Genomic DNA, 23,567 nt, shown 5'->3' with positions numbered 1-23,567 from the left:
AGTGAACAACAAAAACAAAAGGAATTTGCCTTGCAGTTCCAATACTTTGAGGGGGCTGTATACTGACTACAACTCAACTGTGCAATCCTGTGCATTATTAGCCTTGTCTAAAGTGTGTTCAGCTGCATTACAAAACAGGATTGGTTTACCCTTTGCAATAAAATGCACAACAGAACGAGTGACTTGTTTTGCCAATTTCGGAAGTTCTGTTTGGCATCGAGCTAAGCTAACCGGCCACGGGCCCCCACTTCATATTTACCGTACAGACTTGAGTGGTTTGGATCTTCTCGTCTAACTTTCCTCTTCAAATTTTCCAAAAGTCAAACTATTCCATTAACACCACAGCCATCCTTTTTCACTGTACATTTTTTTTTTTTGTTATAGATTAAGGATTCAATGCTTTAATGTGGAAGTGGTCAAAAAAAGAGAGTCAATGCTTTAAATTGGGGGTGCAACCGATCACAAAACTCACGGTTCAGATCACAGTTTTGAGTCACAGATCGGAGCAGCACAAAAAAGGGGGAACAATATTCTTTTTTAAATGCTTTCCATTAACTACTTAAAAAGCTGCCATTAAACACAGCGCGTTCAAGCAGAGAAGCGGAGTTCGGTTTCCCGGGGAAAACAAATGACTCACCCAGGAAATGCGTGTTCCTTGGGAGGGTTTTAATCCAAACCATCAACCATCTTTTTCCCAAACTTAACTAGTAATTTTGGTGCCTAAGCTTAACTGCCGTTGCCGCATAAAGCTACAGAGACACTGACCGGACGGCTGACCCTCGGCAGAAAAGGCAGCTGGACTGATCAGTCTCTGATCAGTTGGTCAAAAAAGTGCCACAGAACACACCGAAGCGACGAGACGTAATACGCCAGGCGAAAAGGTGAGAGTCATGCAGCAACGACAGTAAACAGGCTGGCTACATTGCACGTGTAACGTAGTGTATGCGTCACGGAGATCCCCTCTACAATCTTAAGTTAAAAACAGGACAGTCTTCCATTTATATTTTTTTTTACGCGAGGTGTGTTGAGATTGTTTTAAGAGGACCCTCAAAACTGGCGGAGTACTTATGCACCCCGGCTCCACCCTCTGAGAGGGTGTTCAGTACAGGGGGGGGGAATGTGGTGACCGGCCTTCGCTCATCCCTCAAGCCAGAAAATGTTGACAGGCTAGGGTTTCTTTCCAAAAACCTGTAAACTAGTCTTTCCTGCATAGTTCTGCCTTGAAATGTTCTCATTTGGTTACATTCTGTTATGGAGTTTGTTTTTTATTGATTGTATATTTTGAGTTTTATTCACATCCATTATGCAGGTACAATGCAAGTTTACATTTAGCTTCCTAAAATATATTTACACAATATAAAATCGAAAATAGTGCCATGTTGAATTTTGGTGAATAAGAGGACCAATTTTATTTTGATGTACATATTTGTACATTAGCAGGAATGTAGCACAATATGGATGTGAAAGCAGTTTTAATTAGCCTATGTGACAATAACATTTGTTTTGGTTCAAATCAACAAATCGTGATAATTAATCGTCATCTCAATATTGATCAAAATAATTGTGATTAGTCATTATCATTTTGGCCATAATCATGCAGCCCTAGTTCTTCTGCTCCTCCAGTAGCCATGACTGTCTCTATCCACCGCTCCGCTCACGTGAACATACAACTGATTTTAAGATGCCCCGTTCTGAAAATTGCATCGCCTGTATCATTTCACGGCAACCCTCCATAGAGATTTATCAGTGACAGTAAAAAAATTATTTCACAATATTATTATGGGTGAAGTTGAACGTGGTTCACATGCATTCCGAATCCTGCGTGTTGATCCGTAGTGTTGGTCAACTAGGGTCCGTTACACCACTACTTCAAATGAGAAAAGATTTTTCCACAATGATAGTTGGTACTCACCACTGAAAGGCATTATAGTGGAAGTAGACCATTCCCAGGCCATACAGAAAGGCTGCATTCTGGGTGGGATGGAAAGAGGTGCAAGGCCATTAGGACAAAAAAAAAAATAAAAGACCTTATACAGATTTATAAGACCAACAAAGAAACCAAGTTCAAAATGCAATCAAACGTCTCGGATACAGTATGTGTTCTTGTAAACAAAAGCCATACACCTTTACATATCCTTGCAGCAATGTGGTTCAGTAATCAGAACAACCAATAACTAGCTATTAATCTCACCGCAAAGTTTCAACTAAACAGGAAAGAAGCACAAAATGACTCTGACACGAAACCTGAAACCGCATTTTACGCCAGCATGTAACCAAACTGAGATACATGCTTCCTGTGTGTGAGCAAGTGAATGTGTAGGAAAGAAAGCAAGATTGTGTGTGTGTGTGTGTGTGTGTGTGTGTGTGTATATAACTGACAGGGCGTGATAGTATCACTAACTGAATGAGAACGGGAGCATGCAGGCACGTGTGTTGGTGTGTCTCACCTTCCAGTAGTCTGACTGTAAACTGTAGTACCTCTGGTATGCCGATAATGCTGTAAATAAAGAGGAGAGTGAAGCTGAGGATTTATCAATGCCACCACTAACGTGGAAAGTGGACAGTCAGCATTTAGGTCAAGCTGGAATGGAACCAACTGTCTCCAGATTCACACACCGGGTCTCCGAACAAAATCATGTGAGGAAAGGATGACTCTACAAACCACTTGGAGGTGAAGAGGAGAGATTACTCACCTTTCGGGTAATCCTCTAAGAGGAGGTTGAAGAGGCCTAGCTGGCAGAATAACTCAGGCTCCACTTTGCCCTCGGCCTTAAGGATGAGCGAATCGTAGCAGCGAACAGCCTGTGGAGAACACAACAACTATTTGTCTCTCCACTGTGTGTGTGTCTGTGAGATATGCATAAATGCACGGTGCCTGCGAGAGGTTGGGAAAAACATGCATCGTCCATGTCTGCATTATACAAAGAAAAGAAACCTTGGGGGGGTCGGGGGGGGACTAGAGAGCGAGAGAAAATCATTCAGAACTTTTGAAAGTCACAGCATGGCTTACGTCAGCTCCCTAATTCTGGCTAAGTTGACTTGCCTTTTTCTTTCCAGCAGATACATATCTGCCCTACACTAACTGATTGGAATGAGGTTTGCTGTAGATAAGGAGCAGTGCTTAAGGCTATTTTTCTTTTTAAAGATTATTTTTGGGGTGTTTTTTTTTTTAATGCATTTGTATTAGATAGTGGAGACACACAGGAAATAGGGGAGAAAGGGCCGCGAGTCGTATAAGAGCCCGGCCACTGCCAAGGACTCATCCCACATGGGGCGCACACTACCGGGTGAGCTAGAGGTCACCCTGTGCTTAGGGCTTTTTGTTGTTGACTTATATTACAGATCTTTCTGTCCTGATAAAAAGATACAAAAGTTTCTGCTGCCTGGATACCATGCAACAAGATCTTAATTTAGTTGAAGGGCCAAACCAATGTTTATTTTTTGTAAGCGTTTTTATCAATATACTTAAAAACTAGGGTTCCACTATGGTACCGGTTCCTACGCAAACGGTAGTATTCGGACCGGATTAGAACGCGAATTTCGGTTCCGACTGAAATATTTTCCCTCTGTCGCTCCGGACAGCAGCAGCCTCTTTTTTTTCTTCTTCTTCCCTTTCTCCTTTTCTGCCGAGTGGCGCACGTGCCCGCTCGCGGTGTGAAGCGTGTGTCCGCGCTATTCCCCCGACATGCACTCTACAATCACAGCTGATAGACGGCTTTTTGTACACGCTGTGAAACGGACGTAAAAATATCACACTCTCTGTAGTCTACCGTTAGCTAGCTACCGTATATGTAGGCTACTTTTAAAATGGCATATTTTCCCTCTGGGTTCACCAAAACGGACGTAAAAGCATATTAACCATTCACTGACTGCACGTGATCGCTAGTAAACATATTACACTTGCTCTGCTAGTCTATCGTTCAAGACAAGACCCTGTAGCCTGGTGGTGGGGGAGGCGAGACAGCCTCCCCAAATTGTCTGCCCTTTCAAACTCCTACCTGGGTGTGTACAGACCTCTTGGACACCGTCTGAGAGAGTTTTCTCCTATGCAGTAGGCCTACATGCCATAAGTCAGGAGAGGTGTCCTATCTTGCCAGAGAAGGCAAATATGGTCATTTTTCTGCAAAAGAACTGCTAAAGTTCAACTCAACAACATTTATTTTGTTGTTACTTGTTAATAGTGTAACTGTTATTTGTTAAATTATTGTAGTTGTGTGTTAGGTGACTTAGGTTTACTTATTATATATTTAAGTACTTTAAAATATTAATATTGTTAAATTTAAATAGTTTTCAATTTAAAAAAAAAACTCCATAACAAGCCTTTCTTTTATGTCATTTTTCAGTTTTTCAAAAATCGGTTTAGGAATCGGAATCGTTTTAAAAGTACCGGTTCGGCATCGGAATCGTAAAAATCCCAACGGTACCCAACCCTATTAAAAACAGGCTTGAAGTAGTGGGAAGTATAGTGTAGATAAGATACACAACAGAAATAAGTACAGATAAGTATGGAAAGTAACAGAAAAAAAAAAGAAGGTACATAAACCAAAAAAAGAACAAAATAAATTAGTAACTATACAGAGTATTTGGAGACAAATTACAAGTGAGTGGTGTATATGGTGCACACTAGGGCTGAGAAATACTCACCCTATAAATATTATCGCAGTACTTCTAGGCAGTATGGAGATACACAATATATCAATATTTTGAAATCTTCTCTAAAGCACTTCATTAATGTTCAATTTAACCCTTGATGCATACAATCACACCAGTATAATAAAATGAGTAGCCCCTACAACATATGTCTGCATTAAAACATTCCTGTTTATATTTATTAGGGGTGGGAATCACCAGAGGCTTCACGATACGATATCATCACGATACTTCTGTCACGATACAATATTATTGCTATTTTAAACATATTGCAATATTCTGCGATATATTGGAATGTATTACCTTTTTCCAACTTCAAAATTTTTCCCAATTTCAAATGATGTCCCCAAAAGAAAACTTTGTTAACATCTGGTTTTATCTAAAAAGATACATTTCTCTGTCTGTTCATCTCACTTAAAATTGTATTGCTGCAAAATGGGATTGTCAAGCAGACAGGCTGACCAACACATATCATAAAAGATCGATACTTGGCGTCTGTGTATCGATAGAGTATTGCCACAAAAAAATACCGCGGTATTATGCTGCATTTTTTTCCCCACCCCTAATATTTATTAGTTTCTATTGGAACAATTTTAAGCGTGCATGCAAAAGGGGGTAGAATCACAGCCAGGTTAAATTTAACAAAACTATTTCTACAAACTAGACAACTTATCAGACAAGCCGTTTGAAAAATAAAAAGGCATGATGTAGTGTTACTGTGCGCGACGCCAGGCTCAGAGGCTCTCTTAGTTAGCTGCCTATTTGTTTCAAGTCCGTTCACTCAGAACAGTCTTACATACATACAAACTTTATCGATGATTCTCTGACTCACGCTAGAGATGGCCAATAAAGTGTGGGCTAACAATCTGGATCGGCCGACTAGAAGCGCTTGCAAGCGGCGTTGAGACCGGAAACAAATACAGGGAAACAGAGGAGGGCTAAGGACTAAAGCCATCTCCTCCTCTGCTATCACTACCCAGCATTTTTCTCGCCGATGTACAGTCTCTGCTGAACAAAATGGATGAACTGCGGCTGCGCATCACCACTCAAACTAATTATATGGACTGTGTACAAGGCCTTGTGCAAGAACACTGCTACAATCACCAATAGCCATGTATAAACTTGCTTTGGCGTTTACCTTCCTTCACTCTCTCCCTGTTCCCTGCTTCCCTCTACATACAAAACCACACACACGCGCGCCTAGGACAGTGGTCTAGATGGTCAGGGGAGTGGGTTTGTCAGCGGCTTAAAAAAAAAAAAAACTTTCATGACAATTCATACTCAATGTTAAGGATATAGTCATTTACTATATCCCACATAGAAGAAGCTGCAATACATCAAGTATGTTCCATATATCACCCACAATACACATACACGAGAATGACCTATTCTGGCACCTAAGTTTCTCTGGTGCAACACTGAGCTCACATCAAAGATGGGTCCCCAATGCAAAGTACTGCTCTGCCATTCAAAGCCAAAGAGAGGCAGCGGCATCAGTAAGTAAAACTGAGAAATGGCTTCCAAGTTTATACTGAAGTGGATAATACTGCATCTCTCACCTCAGTTTCTACTTTGAGATCATTTTGCTTCATTTGAAATTGAAACCCTATCGATCACCTTTGACCTCCACAACACAGAAGACCGGACATTTCCCTTTGGTGAGTAGCATCGTCATGTCTAAAAGGCAGTTACACACCAACCAGACGGCCAACCGTCGGCAGAAAAGCCAGTCGGACTGATCGGTCTCCCCGAGTTGGTCCAAAAAGTGCATCAGAACACACCAAAGAGACGAGATTTAATACGTCTCCATAACGGCAGGCGGCGCTAATCTGTATTGTTGCCCAAAAAATGAAAACCGGCAGCTGATTGGACGAACGCGTCACGTGGGTTTGTTTTCTCCGGAAATTCAAAGCCACACTTGTTCAGAATACGATGTCATAGTGTACTAAAATAGTTCATGAAACATGTTTCTGAAAACATTTTAAGCGAGAAATAGGCCGTGCAGTTGCTGAATCTGTCTTCATTTCAGATCAACAAAAGGTCCGTTTAAAAGATTTGTCAGATTTTGAGAGACTAGTCACGCTCATTCCGCTCGCCATTTCCGGGTGAGTCCCGACTGCCCTGTCTCCGACTGAACATGTCAGGTCGGCCAAAATGAAGGCCGACGGCCCCTCGGACGGACGACGGCGGGGAACAGACTTGAGTCACCGACCTCTTCAGATTATCGGCCCGGTGTGTAGCTGCCTTAAGAAGCACTTACGGAATCAAATAGTTATTTTATATTGTTATCAGGAGACTGAAAAGTAAAGTATTTAGCCAACAAAACATGCAGCAGATGCAGAAACAAATACCATGACAGAAAGAGACAAACTCACTGAAGCTAAACAAGTAAAGTGATGGACATGGAGATTTATTAAATTCAACTCAGAAGCCAGAGCAGTCTCACGAACACAACCGTACACAACACACACACACACACACACACACACACACACACACACACACACACACACACACACACACACACACACACACACACACACACACACACACACACACACACACACACACACACACTTCCTCATTACAGAGGATTTGGGGTTAACGCTTCAACATTGTGTCATTTCTGTGGCAAACATACAATATATGGGAGGAGAGCGTTAGAAAGCAGACAGATGAATGCATTATGCTAAGGTTGAGCAATGTCAACCTTTTGACATCGTAATTTTGCCTTTATTAAATAATTGCAATGTGTAATAAAACTGCCCTGAAGGCTGGAAGCGTCTCATTACTGAGTAGGAGTCTGCTACTATTACCACGAGCACAAGCTGTGTTTACCTTTTTTCATCGAGTGTGCAAGAGAGCAGCGATTGTGGTGAGCACAAGGTTTGCATTAGAGATGGGTTTTGCTAGATAGGAGTTAATGACAAGCAGCAGATTACCGAGCCTTTCCTCGCCTTCCACAAGCTGACCAATCAGTTTTTGCGGCTTTATGTGTAGTTACATTTTTTTGAGGGAGGTGCACGACAGTAGCATGGGTACGGTGGATACGTACACATCCTCTGAAGTGTCACATAGTTCTTCTGAGGTATCAAGGCAAGATCTAAGAGAATATATCTAGGTTGACTTGGAAAATATGCACAGCCTTTTATAAACCGACTAAAACCAATAATGCAAACACGGTTTACATTAGCTATTAGACTTCCTAATAGGAGTTGAGAACTAGAGCAAACACAAAGGAACAGGCTAGGCAGCATTATTTAAGAATCATTGGGGATTATGGAGTGTCATTCCACCCTGCATGACTGGGTGATATACATACTCTCAATTGTCAGATATTTCGCCATACGGTTTCTACCATACAGTATCCCATTCAAATCTGTGAGTGTATGAGGCCATTGTAGACAGTGTTGCCAACCAATGAGCAGGATCTACAAGTAGTCTCAACAACTGTTTATATCAATATTGGATCTTCATACATTTTCTGCCACGCATTTACTTTACAATTTTGTCATGCATTTACTTCCCTGGATTAGCCACAAACTATAGATATGATATCCATGATACAGGATATCTATACTGCCCACCCTTACACACAGGCGACACTGTCCCTTTATTTCATGTTAGCTTAGCAAGAAAGGCCAGGTAAGTCCATGCATCACGTGTTCCCTAACTGAGCTCAACCTAGTGCATAACGTCAACGCAACACAATGATTCTGTTTCATGCTACATCAGCAGCAGCACGACCCAAGTCCAAGAACAGGCTTGCTGTTCAATTTACAGAGCACCAAAGTCAACTTGTGCCAATGGTAAGTTGTTTTTTTACTTGAATAATCCCCATGGGAAATACTGTCCTCTGTAAATGACCTCTCTTAACTAATCAGCAGAAGTCAGCCACAGCTGCAAAAGGTGCCGCAGTTTAATGCAAAAAAGGATGAGGTGAAAAACTAAAAAAAATGATCACCAATACAGATATTCTCACATGTAGAAAATAAAAATGGGAGCACACTTATGTTCAAAATGTTCTCCTGTCTAGTTATTCTAAATTTACGTCATTGCCACCTAGTTACTAGAAATGTTAAACCCAGTTAACTGCAGGTGGATCTAGAGTAACAGTGCGTGCAACGCTGTGGCCAAAGTGCCAGACAGGGTAGTCAATCAAAACGAATAAGCTATGAGGAGAAATCAGTTATAAAATGTGACAGTTTATGCAACCAATTCTCAGCAGAGACAAATACAGAATATCCGACATTGGAGTTAGATGTAGTTGAGGTTAATTATTTGTAAGGCCAAATTCTGGTTAATTTGCCATTTTGTTTTCATAAGCCATTTCTCAGGGGGGTGCAGAAGACAACTATTCAATGAGTCAATGTGTCTAAGGCAGGTATTGAATCTTAACACATGCAGAAAGCCTTTATTGAAGCAAAGTAAAACTTATAGTGCGCTTTTCGGCTTTCAGCTAATAGTTTTTTTATTGCCTTTGGGGAAAAATAAAAAAGCAAAAATAAGTGTGTATATATATATATATATAAAAAATATATATAGCGGCCCTACAATATAGACCTAACAAACAGCAATTTCCATAATGTGCTCTATATGATTTCATCGTCTAGTATCTGAATTATAGCTATGCTATTTTCTTTAGTGTCTGTTGCTCACAATGGATCCAACATATTCATCTCTCAATACCCAAACTCTAGGTATTGGCATAATCAATACCAGCCCTCTTTTCAATATAAATTGTGTCTGTGGACGTTAACCTGGAACTGTTAAAAGACATTACTTCCAAATGGTTTCTTTTGTCGACATGACTGCGTAGAGGTTTGTAAAATTGCACTGTTCCAATGTTTTAACAACACTGCCCGAGTACAGTATTTAGTGTAGATCGGTCACATTTCGCAGATACTTTGTTTAGTAAAGTCAGTGTCTGCCCCAATAACAAATCATTCAGCCATGTTAACTACCTGAGATATCTGACTGGTGTTGCTATCTGGATGTAATACCCTACACATAAAGACACCTTAGGCTGGGAGTTATTTAACTGGATTGGGCAAGTGCCCATAGGACCTGTGTGTATTTATTAGGGTTGGGCATCGAGAACCGATTCCTACTTGGAATCGTTTCAAAAATTACAATTCCATCGGAATCGATTCTTTATTGGAATCGTTTGGAGGATTTGGTTTCAAATCTGATCATGGGAACCAAAATTTAACATGCGCACGTTTTGGTTTCTGTAGCGGTCAGGCGCTTGTTGTGTTGCAGCCTTGGAGCAGAGTAAGCAGCGCTCTAGTGTGGCTTTATTTTACGTTGAAAAAGCCCCGTCAAACTGCAACCCACCTTTGAATCAAAATAAAACTTTCCTCTTATTTGTGAAATAAGCATGTGACCTGTTTCAACTCCACCACACAAAGAACCGGAATCGAGAATCGAGAAGAACCGGAATCGAAAGGAAGAATCGGAATTGGAATCAGAATCGTTAAAATCTAAACGATGCCCAACCCTAGTATTTATACCAGGGTGTACAAGAGTAGGACTGTAACAGGAAAGTCTGGCAACAGACACTAAGTATGGAGCAAGATATGTCTTATGAGAGTGTCAAATGTTACTGCCACCATAAGCACCATTGTCACCAGCAACACATTCACTGCGTGAGACACAAAATAAACTAAGTATGACCCATAACGTGCACCATTGACACCAAACCAATTCCACAGGGTTCATGACAAAAGAGACCCTTTTTATGACAGGGTGGGGTGTTTCAACAGGGCAGGTAAGCAATTTTTAATGGCAGGATTACCAAAAAAGGCATATGAAACACTTAAAGACTGAAACACATCTACATATTGTGCGTGTGTTAAACCATTGCATCAGTTAGTACTCGGTTTAAAATTATATTAGGGCGAAAGGTAGCATGTTAATGAGCTTGTTCTGCTTTAACCATATGCACTGTACAGTTCAAATTCAAACCTAATACACTGATTGTAACGCACACGGTTTTTCTTCAGCATACTATGGTACACCAGAGCTTTCGGCTGCTCCTGTGCATCTAATGCCAGAGGAGTAGTCCCACTTCCTCGGTATCCCACACCACCTAGCGAGCAGATTTGCGGATGGTCCCTCAAACCATGAGCTGTCAACTGCATCATCTTCTCTACATCATCCACTGTTCAAGATTAAAAATCACAAGAGAGGGCTTTGTTCTTCGTTAGCCAAGCAGTGTGTTGTGTACAGGTAGACTGAGCCTATTTAACATGTAGCTTTCAAGTCCGAGAGCACATGCAGAGCCAAACAGGGGGCAATAAAAACTGTAAACAAAGGACCCCGACACCACCTAGGTCGGCAAGAGGAACACAATTTAACAAAGAGCAAAGACCCGAGAGGAAACTCAAGACACACTTTAGCAACACACACACGATTCGGAGCAATATATTCATATCAAATGGGTTATATAGCCATCGGTGTCACTCCGCCATGTCCCGCCATCTTGGACAGGCAGCCAGCCATTAACGTTACTCGTAACGTTTGTCAACTCGTTCACACCGACTACAAACGAAAACGGCCAGATTATGCCCTTAAGTGCATTACGTGGAGCAATGCAATGTCACAAAAACAACCTAACAGAATGTGGCCAAGACACTGGATCAATGCAAATGCTACAGGCACTAGCTAGCGTTACCAAATACCGTAAACGGGGGATCTGTATTTGGTGCACCCTGAAGAAGGCTACAACGTAACTTTCACAAACGCTATAACAGTTGTAGCCAGATAAAGGTATTTGGAAGCATAATGCTGCCAGTGAGAGTATAATGTTTGCAATAAAACAATCTCCGAACGACAGAAAACTTTTCTCATTTAAGTGCAAGGTTTCCAGTAATCAATGTGCTACACAAAACCGTGACGACGTTGTGTTGCTGGTGGTACAATTGCGTACACAAGGATACGCTGCAAGGAATAACGTTAGCTATTTAGCTAACAGGGAAGGGCGGCTGCCTAGCAAACATTGACATATGTTACCGTTAACAAGCTAGATACATCAATAGAGCAATTGCTACTTTGCTAACATTGATCTTGGCTAGCGACACCGCGTAGCCGCAGGTGCAGGGTCGCTGTTCATCGGATGAGAGTAGCTACCTAGCAGGCTAGTTGACTGGCTAAAAGAGGGGCTGCGGCTAGCTGGCCTTGGTCTCCCAAGCGAGTGGGCCACTTGCATTCAGGCTGGCTTGCTACTTTGAGAGCAAATTCACTATGCATGGTAGTTGAGTGGTTGTAGTGAATCCCGGGGATCAGGGTGCTGCTTTATTGTAAAATACATCCAGTTAGATTCACTACCTTCATCAACAAGGCCTTCGTTCTGGCGCCATCTTCATGAAGCTTCTGAAATCCAAACAGTGAGCTGCAAGCAAGAAGACAACATAGGCGGCTCAGAATCACTTGCAGAGCGGCTCAGAAACATTTTCGACATGCAAGGAAAGAAAACAATTCATTTTCAAAGTGTGCGTTAGTGTAAGTGCACGGGGTTACTATTCCGACCTGTCGATCCCGGCCAAACTATCCCTCTCCTGGGCTGTCAGTGTCGGAAAGTCCTCCTCTGTTTCACTCGCTTTTCCCGCCGCCATTTTCTTTCCCTCATCACCACTACAAGAAGCCGAGCCGAGACTCCGAGCAGCAGCGCAGGCAGCAGCGGCGAGCGACACACCGCACGATTGCATGGAAAATCGCGACGCGGGGACAAACGGTTTGCTCCGCCGAATCAAAGAAGAAAAACCGGAGAAAACAAAATGATCAAAAACTTTTTCCCAGGATGAAAAGATGCGATTCGATATAGTAAATCCTTTCGGGGGGACAGACGCGCTCTCCGGGTAGCTCCTCAAACGTCACATTTTTCATCACAAAGTGATATTCCACCGCTATTTGAATGCGAATAACTGAGTACAGTATCTAAGATGTGACTATTTCACAATAAAATGCGTTTCGGCCGCGAAGATAAAGTTGTTATAATTGTGTCACCCAAGCGAACCCACGCGCCGCTTTAGCCACGCCCTCTCCTCCCTCTTTAGCCAATAGGAGCGTTCGCATCCCCACCATATGACTTCCCTGATATATCATTCTTTAATCTTAAATACTTATTTTCTCCCTGCAAACCACTCATCTTTTATACCACGATTATTCTGGAAGCATACTCAGAAGTATTTATTCTATGAATGTGTCTGTCACCCACGTGCATTAAAGTAAAATATTATACTTTTCCTGAGAAATGCAATAATTTCCACATGGCAAATTATTATGTCGTATTCAGTAATATGTATTGACACCATATACTGTAAATAAAACTAGATTGACACTTGGGAGTCAGTTGACCGTTTTTCCTTACAGACCGCTTAAACGATGACTGCAATGCATCATTCGTTCTGAGCCTTTTTCACCGTGTATCCTTTGTTTGCACTTTTCCAGTCCCATAATAATTCCTAGAAATCTTCCTCATCCGAAGAAAAAGTTGTAGCATTTTAGTAATAACGCTGCTAAATTGCTGAGCCTAATCAAGCGAGATCAAAGCATTTTAATTGACGTGGCAGAGCATCACAGTGTGGGCGTGGTTTAGTAATGTCAACATCCTGGTGACATAACCACTCTCTCCAAAATGGCGACGGTGGATCACAGAGAAGGTTGGTGATTTTGTTTGTTAGAAATACGGCGCTATTACCCTAATGAATATAGAATTTAGAACGTTTTCCGCCAACGATAATGAAATTGGGATGTGGTCTTGACTTCGATGCGTAAAATAATCCAAAAAAGGAAACATAACAGTTTGCGTGCACGATATTGTATTGGTAGCCATTTGACGCTAGCCAGCTAATATTAGCTTCCCAAGTCATTTACAAAGAACAAACGAGCAGCATTCACAGTCTGTGGTAGCTAAACTGCCCTTAACAGTAAGCGTAATATATCTGAAGGGTCGCTTTTACGTTGTGGGGTTTGAACAGCCAGACAGAGCGCTGTAATTGTTAAACACCACCGTAATCTAAGTGCTTATCACTGTTTGGGATGGAAACAAGAGGTGAAGTGAGCGAGGTTAAGTGCCATTTAATGTGCATATGAACGGCTAGTGGCACTACATCTAAAGTATTTGATTTTTTTAACTTCATACGTTACTTTGTCGTAGCAGGTCAGGACGACCCAGAGAGTGAAGAGGAGGTTTATGAGGTTGTGGACCTGACAGAATATGCCCGGAGGCACCAGTGGTGGAGTAGGGTGTTTGGGAGCAACTCCGGCCCGATTGCAGAGAAGTATTCTGTGGCCACCCAGATCGCGATGGGAGGGGTGACTGGATGGTAAGGCATGAGTATCTATCTGCTCATGGGTGACATCTGTAACAACAGTAGGGTTGGGCATCGAGAACCTATTCCTACTTGGAATCGTTTAAAAAAAATTACGATTCCATCGGAATCGTTTCTTTATTGGAATCGTTTGGAGGATTTGGTTTCAAATCTGACCATGGGTTCCAAATTTAACATGGCAAGTTTTGGTTTCCATAGCAGCCAGGCGCTTGTTGTGTTGCAGCCATGGAGCACAGTAAGTGGTGCTCTAGTGTGGCTTTATTTTACATTGAAAAAGCCCGGGAAAACTGCAAACCACCTTTGAATCAAAATAAAACTTTCCTCTTATTTGTGAAATAAGCATGTGACCCGTTTCAACTCCACCGCTCAAAGAATTGGAATCGATAAGAACCGGAATCGAAAGGAAGAATCGAAATTGGAATCAGAATCGTTAAAATCTAAACGATGACCAACCCTAAACAACAGAGACTAAAATACTGTCCCAACTTTACACCTGACTGACTTAAAGGTGCTCTAAGCGATGTCACGCATTTTTTAGGCTACATGTTTTGTCACATACAGCAAACATCTCCTCACTCTTCGCAAGCTGCCTGTCCCCTAGACAGCCCAGGCTCCACAAACGGCAACAAAAACAAACTGTGCCAACCTGCACCACCAAACATAACAGTCTTCCAGCGTTCCAGCCAATAACCGACAAAAGGATTTTGGGGTGGGGGTTTCGGGGTTAGTGTGCGGAAGCACGGAAGGGAGGGCGAGGGGACGGGATAAGGAGGAGAGAGGGGCGAGCTAGTCTCGTTTTGTTTGAAAATACTTCAAACGTCAGCAAGAAGTGCTGTCACCCAACATCGCTTAGAGCACCTTTAATTTAATGATGCTTGAGGAACTATTATTGGTAAAAAAGATTGTCTGAAAAGATTTTACAGCCAAGGATGTCTGAGTGCACATGTCAGTGTTTTCCTAGGTTTGTGCAAGACTTATGTCCATGTATTTGGTGGGGGGGTTTAGGGGCCCTCCCTAAAGAAAATGTTATGTTTTTCAATAAAAAAAAATGTAATTTCACATTACTTTGGATCATTTTTATATAACCATATCTGTGTCTAAAAGTTGGAAAAGCTAGAGCAGATAATAAATAAAGAACACTCAAAAAGCTCAAAGACAAAACTTTCTAAAGAAGTCCACTTGGGACCAACTACACCCATTAGATCTGAAAAAAAGTTTTAGTTTTGTGTTGAGTTAGTTTAGTTTTGCTCACATTGATTGTACAATCATTCAGCTTAGGCGGTCCTCAAAACGGCTTTGGTGCTGCACCTAAGCCTTATAATGGTAGGGGAAACCCTGCACGTGTAATGGACGCTACTCCCTTCCTCTCAACACATGCAGGTGTGCTGGTTACCTCTTCCAGCGGGTTGGGAAGATAGCTGCTACTGCTGTTGGAGGAGGGTTTCTTCTTTTACAGGTAATAGTACCATACCACTGTTTATGTAGCCCTAGTTATTAGATAATTACTGCATCAAAAAGTGCATTCTTTGTAAAATTCCCATTTTGACAACTGAAGATACTAGCTGTACAGCAGGACGCTCAGCACGTCTCCTCTCTGCAGCAGAAAGATTAGCATTGTGTGTTAGCTGGCTCTAGATGGGCGCAGGCCATCTGGATGCCTATTGGGTGTCGCAACGCTGTCGGTGTATTATTTTGTGTTCTTGTAACCTTTTTACAAGTAGATTAGACCGGATGCTGCCAGTAGACTTGATTCACAGGCTGAACACACAAAAGTGTTGTTTAGATGTGGTCCACGGGTAAAGTTCACTTATTGTCAGCCTGAGATGAGAATTCTCCAAATTCTCTCAAGGTCAGGAAAACATCTTCCTGGGCTAAATATTGCCTGAATACTTATTTATAAAGTCTGGCTGATGCATCATACATCATCCTTTTTAAATGCAAAAAAATGATTTGACCTGCAGAGCTAGTCACCAGTGATTACTCATAGAAGGCCATAACCTTTTCTAAAGTTAGATTTCAGGCACAGTGTGTCTTTTAATGAAATTAGAATGTTTTTTTGTATTGCTTAAAGGGATTTTGTTTTGCAAACAGGGTCTCAATAATGCACACCATAAACCAGACGGTGATGCAATACAGCACAGAAAAACTCTGTTTAGTGGAAAGCTGGGACCAAAACAAATGCAGCACAAAATAAAGCATCATTAAATATTTCCAAATGATTCTACCCCCCCACAGATTGCCAATCATAGTGGCTACGTGCAGGTGGATTGGAAGAAGGTGGAGAAGGATGTGAACAAAGCAAAGAAGCACCTGAAGAAGAAAGCAAACAAAGCAGCCCCTGAAATAAACACATTCATTGAGGAGGTAAAGGTACCTGCAACCAAGCTTGCTCTTTGTTTCACGCTTTTTTTTTTTGTCAAATCTTAATTGACTGTTGCTAAAACTGAATCAAACATTTCTGAGTTGTATTGTATACTTTTTTTTTATACTAGGGGGGAAAAAAAGCACAAAGCCTCACAGTCAGCGTACTTCTGACATGTAATTAATTCGAACTAAATGCATGTGTCTGTCCTTGATGTCCTGGTTTTGGTGGGGAGGTTTATTTCTTAATCTGCCAACCAGCAGTGCCCTCTAGTGGACCGTTAGCCATGCTACACCCCACTAGCTGTGACACACAGGCTTAAAGGGCCTTTTAACACCAGCACACTGTAACTCACCACCTCCAGTCATTTCAATAAGGGGAAGGCGACAGAGGGAAAGCAGTTTTGACCACGGTGGTTGGGGGGGGGGGTGCGAAGCGGTTGCCGCCCATGCAAAATGTGTACGGATTCTGCCGTGCCCTCTAGAGTTCACTGTGCTGAACTTCTGGTGGTAACCGCCGAGCAGCAGGCACCGCTTTAAAAGAACGCTTTTCTTTTTGGGGAAATGCTCTTGCAGGTTGGTTTTTGTCAGGGTGGTTGGCGCGCGGCGGTGTGAAACCAGCTTAGGAGAGATGGTAGTTGTTGTATCCACTCTCGGGTATATATAAAATGGTTTTAACATGCACAAGATTAGTTTTACATTTTCTAATCCAAACTAGGCTTACTCTCTGTTTTATTTCTAACAGTTAACACCTGTTCACTGGTTAATACAGGGTGCGGCTTTTAAGCTCTTATCAACTCATTCTCCGTCTCTTACCTCCTTCGCAGGCCACAGACTTTATAAAAAGGAACATCGTCTTGTCCAGCGGGTTCGTCGGTGGCTTCTTTCTGGGTTTGGCCTCCTAAAGCCGCTGCAGCGTCAACTCACTGAATCACATCACTACATAGGTCACCTTCCTCTCAGCCACATATATGCATTGATTTACCTTTTTAATGAACTGAACGTTGGGGGGAGCTATGTTGAACCTTAAAGCATGATCTGTTGTGACAGTGGTATTAACTGTTCTACTCCCTCCCCCCCGTTTTACACCATCCCATCTAATAATTTCCTTTTTGGAGGATTTTGTGCAAATTCGTGTGTGTGTGTGTGTGTGTGTGTGTTGGTTGAGTAGGGAATTGGAGTGGGTTATACTGTGAAGACTTTGTTCTGTGGGACCCATACTGGATCTTTGCCAGAGTGCTGAACATGTCAAGCTGCCACAAACTAGCACAGCTTCCTCGTTGCTTTTTAAATTTATATTGTCCATCCCCTCGTGAATTCGCCTGGTGGACACTGATCTCAGATTGGTGTGTGTGTGTGTGTGAGTGTGAGTGAGAGTGAGTGAGTGTGTGAAGGTATATATATATACCCACACAAGGGTAAATGTTATATAAACATGGAAGGCAGCAGAGTGGGAAGTTAACACCATCCCCCAGTCTAGTACATTTTTAAAGTAGCTGTGAAGTTTATGTGCAATTTAAGCATGTAAGCAAACACAATTTTGTTTTTAAAGTTTGTCACACTGGCTCGGGGTTTAAAACAAAGTTATTTTCCCACTCTGAATTTATATACAACACATATCATGAGCAGAAATCACAACTAAATGTGAATCTGCGAATGTTCTCTGACTTAACACCCCGTACAAAAAAAAAAGATTATTCAATAGAGATCCTTTATTTCCATAATCCTCAACCCCACAATGCCCTTTAATGGCGGGATGAGCATCTTCTGTACCCTAATTACCACAGTCACGAGCTAGACAGCGAAAGTGAAATCAGTCCCGTCATTACAGAGCATAATGGAGCAGCTTATTGTGACTCCTACGCTCTCGCTATTGTCATTGTGCATTTAGTAGTGTCAGTGTAGCAATAACACAACCGAGATGCTGCCGAGTCGTGTGCATTCACGTTATCTAGATAGGACATCCACATATAGGAGTCCACTTAAGTTGATCACAAGTTGCTTATTTTGTTTTTTGCCTTTTTCTACCAGTGCAATATACAGTAATGTTACAATGGATTTTTTTGGGAGGGAGCTTGTTATGTCTCTAACTGGCATTTATTTTCTATGCGTATTATCTTACATTGTATCTATTTGTCATTTTGTTATCTGAGCTGTATATGAATTTGGTTGGGTGTCTTTTAAAATAAAGTTGCCTGATTTTGTTTTGAACAAATGTGTTGGTTTTTTTGGGCAGGGTGGGATAACTGCTTAAAGCAGATTACTATGTCAAGTTATGTATTTATATCTAACATCTGGCCATTTCAACAGCTTCTGAATTTGATAAGCTTGTCAAATTTGATGGTGTAAAAGGGAAAAATTAATTAATGTAGAGCGAGAATCTTTAGTTGAGTGACCAAAAATTAAACTGTTCTGAGAATAGTAAAATATTGTAAACTTAGTATATCTTGACTTTTTACTTCTTGACTGAACGATGAAATATGAATTAGCATCATTAATTGCAGCCCAGATGAATGAAAACCCACAGTACAGGGCAAAACCCAAGCAAGCCAGAACAAAACGGAAGTAAAAATATACACATTTGTGACAGTGTGACAGTGAAAATATGTATGCATCTGCATGCACGGACCCACAGATACAAGCATCGGCCACAGCTGCAGTGTATTTCATCATGTACCAGTCAAACAACCTTTTTTCCTTTTTATTTACGACTATAAATGACACAAAATATATAAACAGCAAAAACATATATGGTATAGTTACTTAGTTATTGTTCATTTACAATAAAAGGTGGAACCTATGCATGTTTGCCAGCACAGCAGACAACATGGTAAACAGGGAACATTTTCCTCAATACTCAGTCATTATTATGGCCACAATATTTCCTGTATTGCAGTTTGATGCAGGAAAAAAATAGCCAGAATATGACTTGTGCTTTCATTAAAGACAATATTGTGAAAAATGATTTCATGCTTTGAAAAGAGGTTTAAAAACACATACAAAAAGCAATCTGCATTTGCAGTCTTTCCATATCTTAAATCTGTCACTCAGATGGGCATTTTGAGGAGGGCACACTCCGTCAGTAGAGTCAGGGTGGTGATCATGTATCTGCTGTTGGAGATCTAAAATGAAAGGAAACAAATATTAGTATAACAATTACATTTGCTGTGTGTGTTGAAATACTCCATTATAAATAAAAAAAAGACAAGGGTCTTATGAAAAACTTTTCTCTCATGAGAACAGCCGTTTGTGTCAGACGGTACCTTGATCCTGCCGCTGTACTTGGCTGAGCCCAGGGCTGTGGAGACCTGGTTGAGGCTTCCCGCTGACAAATCCAGCCTGAAGTGTCTGTAGAAGTGGCTCTGCAGCCCCTGCATGAACCGTCTCACCTCCTCAAAGTCAATACTACTCTCCTCCTCCTCCGCCGCCTCCTCCCCTCCTCCTCCTCCTCCTCCTCCTCCTCCTCCTCCTCCTCTGTTCCCCTTCCGCACACTGCCCCACAGCTCCCAGGCATCTTCTGAGTTAACCGTGTAGGTGACCTGCAGCGGCGGCACAGCTGGAAGAGTCCAAATCATTTTGAGGTGCTGAATGCTGTACTCATTGTGGCAGTTAGTCCATAATGCCATCAGCCATTGTAGGCTAGTGTGGCTGATTTCCAGAGGGCCAAAGCAGCAGTCGAAGGACTGCTGGAACCAGGATTTGACCAAAGTAGTGAGACCCTCGGCCCCGCTGCTGCCGAAGAGCGGCAGACAGATGAAGTCCTTTGGAAGTGAGCCCAGGTATTCAGGGTTGCCGTTGATGCAGGTCAGCCAGCCGCTCCATACTGGCTTCTGTGGCTCGTCCTGCCTGGCAAACACAGGCTTTGAGTAGATCTGTGGTGGGAAAGGGAACAGTTAGACACAGCAACATGTGGTTTCAGTTTCACAAAGAGGACACAAGGCATACTCAAGATCCAAAACGTATAAATACCATTCAAGCCCATGCTTTTTTTTTAATTCATAGGAAGTGGAAGATTAAACACATTCCATTTTCAAATTTAGTTTTGTTGCAGAAATATGACATACTACCCACGATTAAATGTGATTTTTCCAAACCGTAGACAGCTGTAAGCCATCTAAACTAATTTAGTTACCAATAATTAAACCCATGTAATTCTCAAGTGAATGCTGTAGAACATATCACAACTTTGAAAGACCTTGAAGACCTTGTTTGTATGCTTCAAAATCCAACTTTGCACCACATAGCTGAGATTGGCTTTGGATATTAGAAAAACCCTTTCAGGCAATAACACTGAGGGGAAAAAAATGGACACCATGAGCATGAAAAGCTTCTCTCAGCTCTACAGAATCCTGCGCTTACCTGTACGAGGACAGTCTCGGCATCGTCATCCGACTCAGTCAACCCCTGCACCAAAGAGAAAGAGACTCTGAAGGCTTTCTGTGGTCCCTCCACCTCCACTGCCATACCTTGCTGCTTCTCTGCAGCAATAAATGCTGAGAGCTGCCTGGAGTAGCTCTTCAGCTGGGTGTGCCTGAACTGATAGAGAGGAGTAACGTACGACAGCTGCCACTCCGTTTTCACTAGTAAGGTCAGCTGCGCCGCATCCACCTTCTCCTTTGACAAGGAAAGGAGAGGATAGAGAAGATGAGCATTCTGTGTCATGTTGCTATTGATTCCATATTTTTAATGGCATTAAAAAAAAAAAAAAAAAAAAACACGGAGAACAATGGCCTTGGCTGACTCACAGTGATATTGTGTGGCTTTGGAGCCCTTCTGCTTGTGTTGAGCCTCCGTGCCGTCAAGGCTGGAGTTAAGCCGAGACGTGAAGCCGCACCTAAGCAGCTGCGGTACGACAGTCTGTAGCTCTTACTTCTGCTCCTCCTCTGAACTACAACACTGTTGAGGGGAGTCCTGGTCACACTGGGAATCATAAACAGACCATCACGTCAGCTTTATCTGGTGTTTATCTTTACAGTTAGTAATGCAGATAATAACTTTATGTGTATAGCACTTTTTAAAAGATCCAAGAGTAAAAAAGTATAAACAAATAAAAACAAGATCCATAATTAAAATATAAATGAAATTAAAATTCAACAACAACAACAACAACAACAACAATAATAATAATAATAAAACAATAATAGCAATAAATACAATGCCAAAGTGAGTCTTAAAATGAGATTAAAAAGAAGCCACTGAGTTTGGATGCCTGAGATCTCTCAGCAGGGAGTTCCACAGCTGAGGGGCCTGAACAGCAAATAGTCATTGTAGTGCTCTTTATATAGCTTAAGTGTGACACAAATAATCAAGACTGTGATGAAAAGACCCTCCCTATGTGTAAAGTTGTAGTGACCATGTTCAACTTTCATGATGAAATTACATACGTTTATAGCCGCCTGTCAATTCCCACATTGGTGAATATTGGATACTCCAAAGATATATTTTGGATGCAGTATTACTAAAGGATCACTTGGTCCCACTTGAACTAATGTTGTTGTTGTTGTTGTTGTTGTTGTTGTTGTTGTTTTTTTTAAACAAAAGCAGCAGCAACAAGCATACAGAGCGAAGATCTGCTTTGTTTTTGCAATAACATAGCAAAGAGAAACTAAGTACTGTCCTGATACTGTACGTGCACTTACATGTTTAGAAATAACATAACGTAAAAATAAAAACTAAACATTAGATAAAGCCGCACTTTGTCAGTAGAAGTGAATACAGCTTAAGTACTAGTATTTTGGCTGACAGCCATTGTGAGAATAAGAGGAGAAACAGACATAAAATGTGAAATTTAGATTTAGTACAGCGCTCCCTTGGGAAAAAGATACTTGCCGAATTGACAAGTGAAAGCAAACGATTCGTAAAATGTCGTGTATCATTGGACCAGATTGGTACCTTTCATGAAAAGCAAGGCAACATTAAACTAGGCGATTATTGAATGATATTTGGCGAGACAGTCTCTTCATACGGAAGAGAATGGCAAGCACCGGTGCTAGAAGATCCGTAATACACGGTTCACAATAATGTGCTGCTTTTGTTGTTTGCGAACGGAAACATACTTTATGAAATAGTATTTTTAGTAGAAAGTAGAAAGAGGTGCAGGTTACCTGTTATGATGTTGCTCCATGTTTGGGGTTTTGGCCGAGGCAGAAAGAAACCGGAAACAAATTTAAACATCGCGCTTTCCCAGGAGTCTGCGCGGTTAGAATCGGCCAATCACATCAATCCAAACAGGAAGTGGTTTTATTTTTTATTTTTTTCCGAACACATCTTTGACATTAAATCAAATATAAAATGTGTTCAATTAAATATAAAATTAAAGGGGAAGTGATTGAGAAAAAGTTAGTGAAAAGAAAGAATAAGCACAATAAGACAATAAAACAATCTATATTGATCATGGCAATCTGATTTTATGCAAAAATAATTGTATTGTTTTTATTATTATACCAGAGACACCACACATTTCAGCATTGATAAATCAAATAATCTTTGTTTTGTTGCATTCCATACATTATCAACGTTTTTGCAGAGTCAGTGATTGGAAGTTTAACAGTGTTCTATGTCTGACTCCAAAAGAAAATTAAGAAAATATAGAAATAAAAAGAAAATTTTGAATAGGTGAAATATAAAAAAACATCAGTGTTTCAGTTAAATCTAAAACTCTGTAAGGCACTTAGTGTGGATGTTTCACATGTTGCAAACTGAGTAGCTGCCAGTCTGCCTTGTTGTTTCTGTTTGCCTCTTCGTGGCTGCAATTGTGCACAAATTGAGCAGATTAAATGTCCCAATTTTTCTACATTTAGTGCTCCCCTTCTTGTACCAGATAACACCTCAATATCACAAAACAGATAATAAGTGAATTTATAGGACAGCCATATACTAATTTTATACAGTATTATACAGCCTAAAAGAAAACAAACCAAAAGTGAAAAAAAGTGTGTATTTGTATTGGTGTGTGCGCATGTTTCACTTGTTTCATATGCAACAACTGTAACCGTTCCCCTCCCCGTTACCATGGAAACTGTGCCCTTTCCTTTTATTCTCTCCCCATGTATGGTGCTTCCCTATTTTCTTTTTATTTGTCTTTTCGCTTTCTCTTTTTAAGCATATACATTCTCCATATTTCTTTTTTCCTTGTCTTGCATTTGCCCTTATCTTATATTTGTGTGAGCCTTTGTCTAAGTGTTTGTGCATGCGAATGTTTTGAAAGTAGGCTACCTATGT

General features: G+C 41.3%; 3 protein-coding genes across 8 annotated transcripts in view; 1 reads left to right on the top strand and 2 right to left on the bottom strand.

The window, feature by feature from the left end:
* Positions 1-12,647, bottom strand: part of LOC120554180 (histone demethylase UTY-like) — a 34,505-nt gene extending 21,858 nt beyond the window's left edge. For both annotated transcript variants that reach the window (XM_039792872.1, XM_039792873.1), the window contains exons 1-5: positions 12,181-12,647; positions 11,980-12,043; positions 2,694-2,802; positions 2,448-2,497; positions 1,913-1,971 (exon numbers count right to left, since the gene is read on the bottom strand). In XM_039792872.1, the coding sequence (XP_039648806.1) occupies positions 1,913-1,971; positions 2,448-2,497; positions 2,694-2,802; positions 11,980-12,043; positions 12,181-12,359 (461 nt within the window). In that variant the 5' untranslated portion in view covers positions 12,360-12,647. The remainder of the gene's footprint in view (positions 1-1,912; positions 1,972-2,447; positions 2,498-2,693; positions 2,803-11,979; positions 12,044-12,180) is intronic.
* Positions 12,648-12,684: 37 nt separating this feature from the next.
* On the top strand, positions 12,685-18,557 carry LOC120554181 (FUN14 domain-containing protein 1). 4 transcript variants are annotated; one of them, XM_039792875.1, is made up of 5 exons: positions 12,685-13,313; positions 13,814-13,979; positions 15,366-15,441; positions 16,221-16,355; positions 17,174-18,557. In XM_039792875.1, the coding sequence occupies exons 1-5, from the start codon at positions 13,289-13,291 to the stop codon at positions 17,249-17,251; spliced, it is 480 nt and encodes a 159-aa protein (XP_039648809.1). In that variant the 5' UTR covers positions 12,685-13,288; the 3' UTR covers positions 17,252-18,557. The 4 variants fall into 4 exon arrangements, with proteins under 4 accessions (XP_039648809.1, XP_039648810.1, XP_039648808.1 ...); XM_039792876.1 differs by having other exon boundaries at positions 13,811-13,979; positions 16,221-16,349; XM_039792874.1 differs by having other exon boundaries at positions 13,811-13,979.
* A 447-nt stretch (positions 18,558-19,004) lies between these two features.
* Positions 19,005-22,556, bottom strand: cenpl (centromere protein L). Of its 2 annotated transcripts, none has more exons than XM_039792870.1 (5): positions 22,451-22,556; positions 21,092-21,266; positions 20,706-20,960; positions 19,610-20,218; positions 19,005-19,468 (listed from the first exon to the last, which is right to left on the bottom strand). In XM_039792870.1, exons 1-5 carry the CDS (start codon positions 22,468-22,470, stop codon positions 19,394-19,396), a joined length of 1,134 nt encoding a protein of 377 aa, XP_039648804.1. In that variant the 5' UTR covers positions 22,471-22,556; the 3' UTR covers positions 19,005-19,393. The 2 variants fall into 2 exon arrangements, with proteins under 2 accessions (XP_039648804.1, XP_039648805.1); XM_039792871.1 differs by having other exon boundaries at positions 20,706-20,957.
* Positions 22,557-23,567: the final 1,011 nt, after the last annotated feature.

The sequence above is a fragment of the Perca fluviatilis genome, chromosome 24, assembly GCF_010015445.1.
Source record: "Perca fluviatilis chromosome 24, GENO_Pfluv_1.0, whole genome shotgun sequence".
NCBI lineage: Eukaryota > Metazoa > Chordata > Actinopteri > Perciformes > Percidae > Perca > Perca fluviatilis.
The sequence above is the reverse complement of the archived record's forward strand: the minus strand, read 5'-3'. Positions and strand labels throughout refer to the sequence as shown.

Excerpts from the sequence above, each read along its gene's own strand:
- cenpl (XM_039792870.1), bottom strand. The coding sequence starts at position 22,470 with ATGGAGCAACATCATAACAG. Across the intron at positions 20,961-21,091 it reads CAAAGCCACACAATATCACT|GAGAAGGTGGATGCGGCGCA; the intron begins GTGAGTCAGCCA and ends TCCTTGTCAAAG. Across the intron at positions 19,469-19,609 it reads AGTACAGCGGCAGGATCAAG|ATCTCCAACAGCAGATACAT; the intron begins GTACCGTCTGAC and ends CTTTCATTTTAG.
- LOC120554181 (XM_039792874.1), top strand. The coding sequence starts at position 13,289 with ATGGCGACGGTGGATCACAGAGAAG. Across the intron at positions 15,442-16,220 it reads GAGGGTTTCTTCTTTTACAG|ATTGCCAATCATAGTGGCTA; the intron begins GTAATAGTACCA and ends ACCCCCCCACAG. Across the intron at positions 16,356-17,173 it reads CATTCATTGAGGAGGTAAAG|GCCACAGACTTTATAAAAAG; the intron begins GTACCTGCAACC and ends CCTCCTTCGCAG.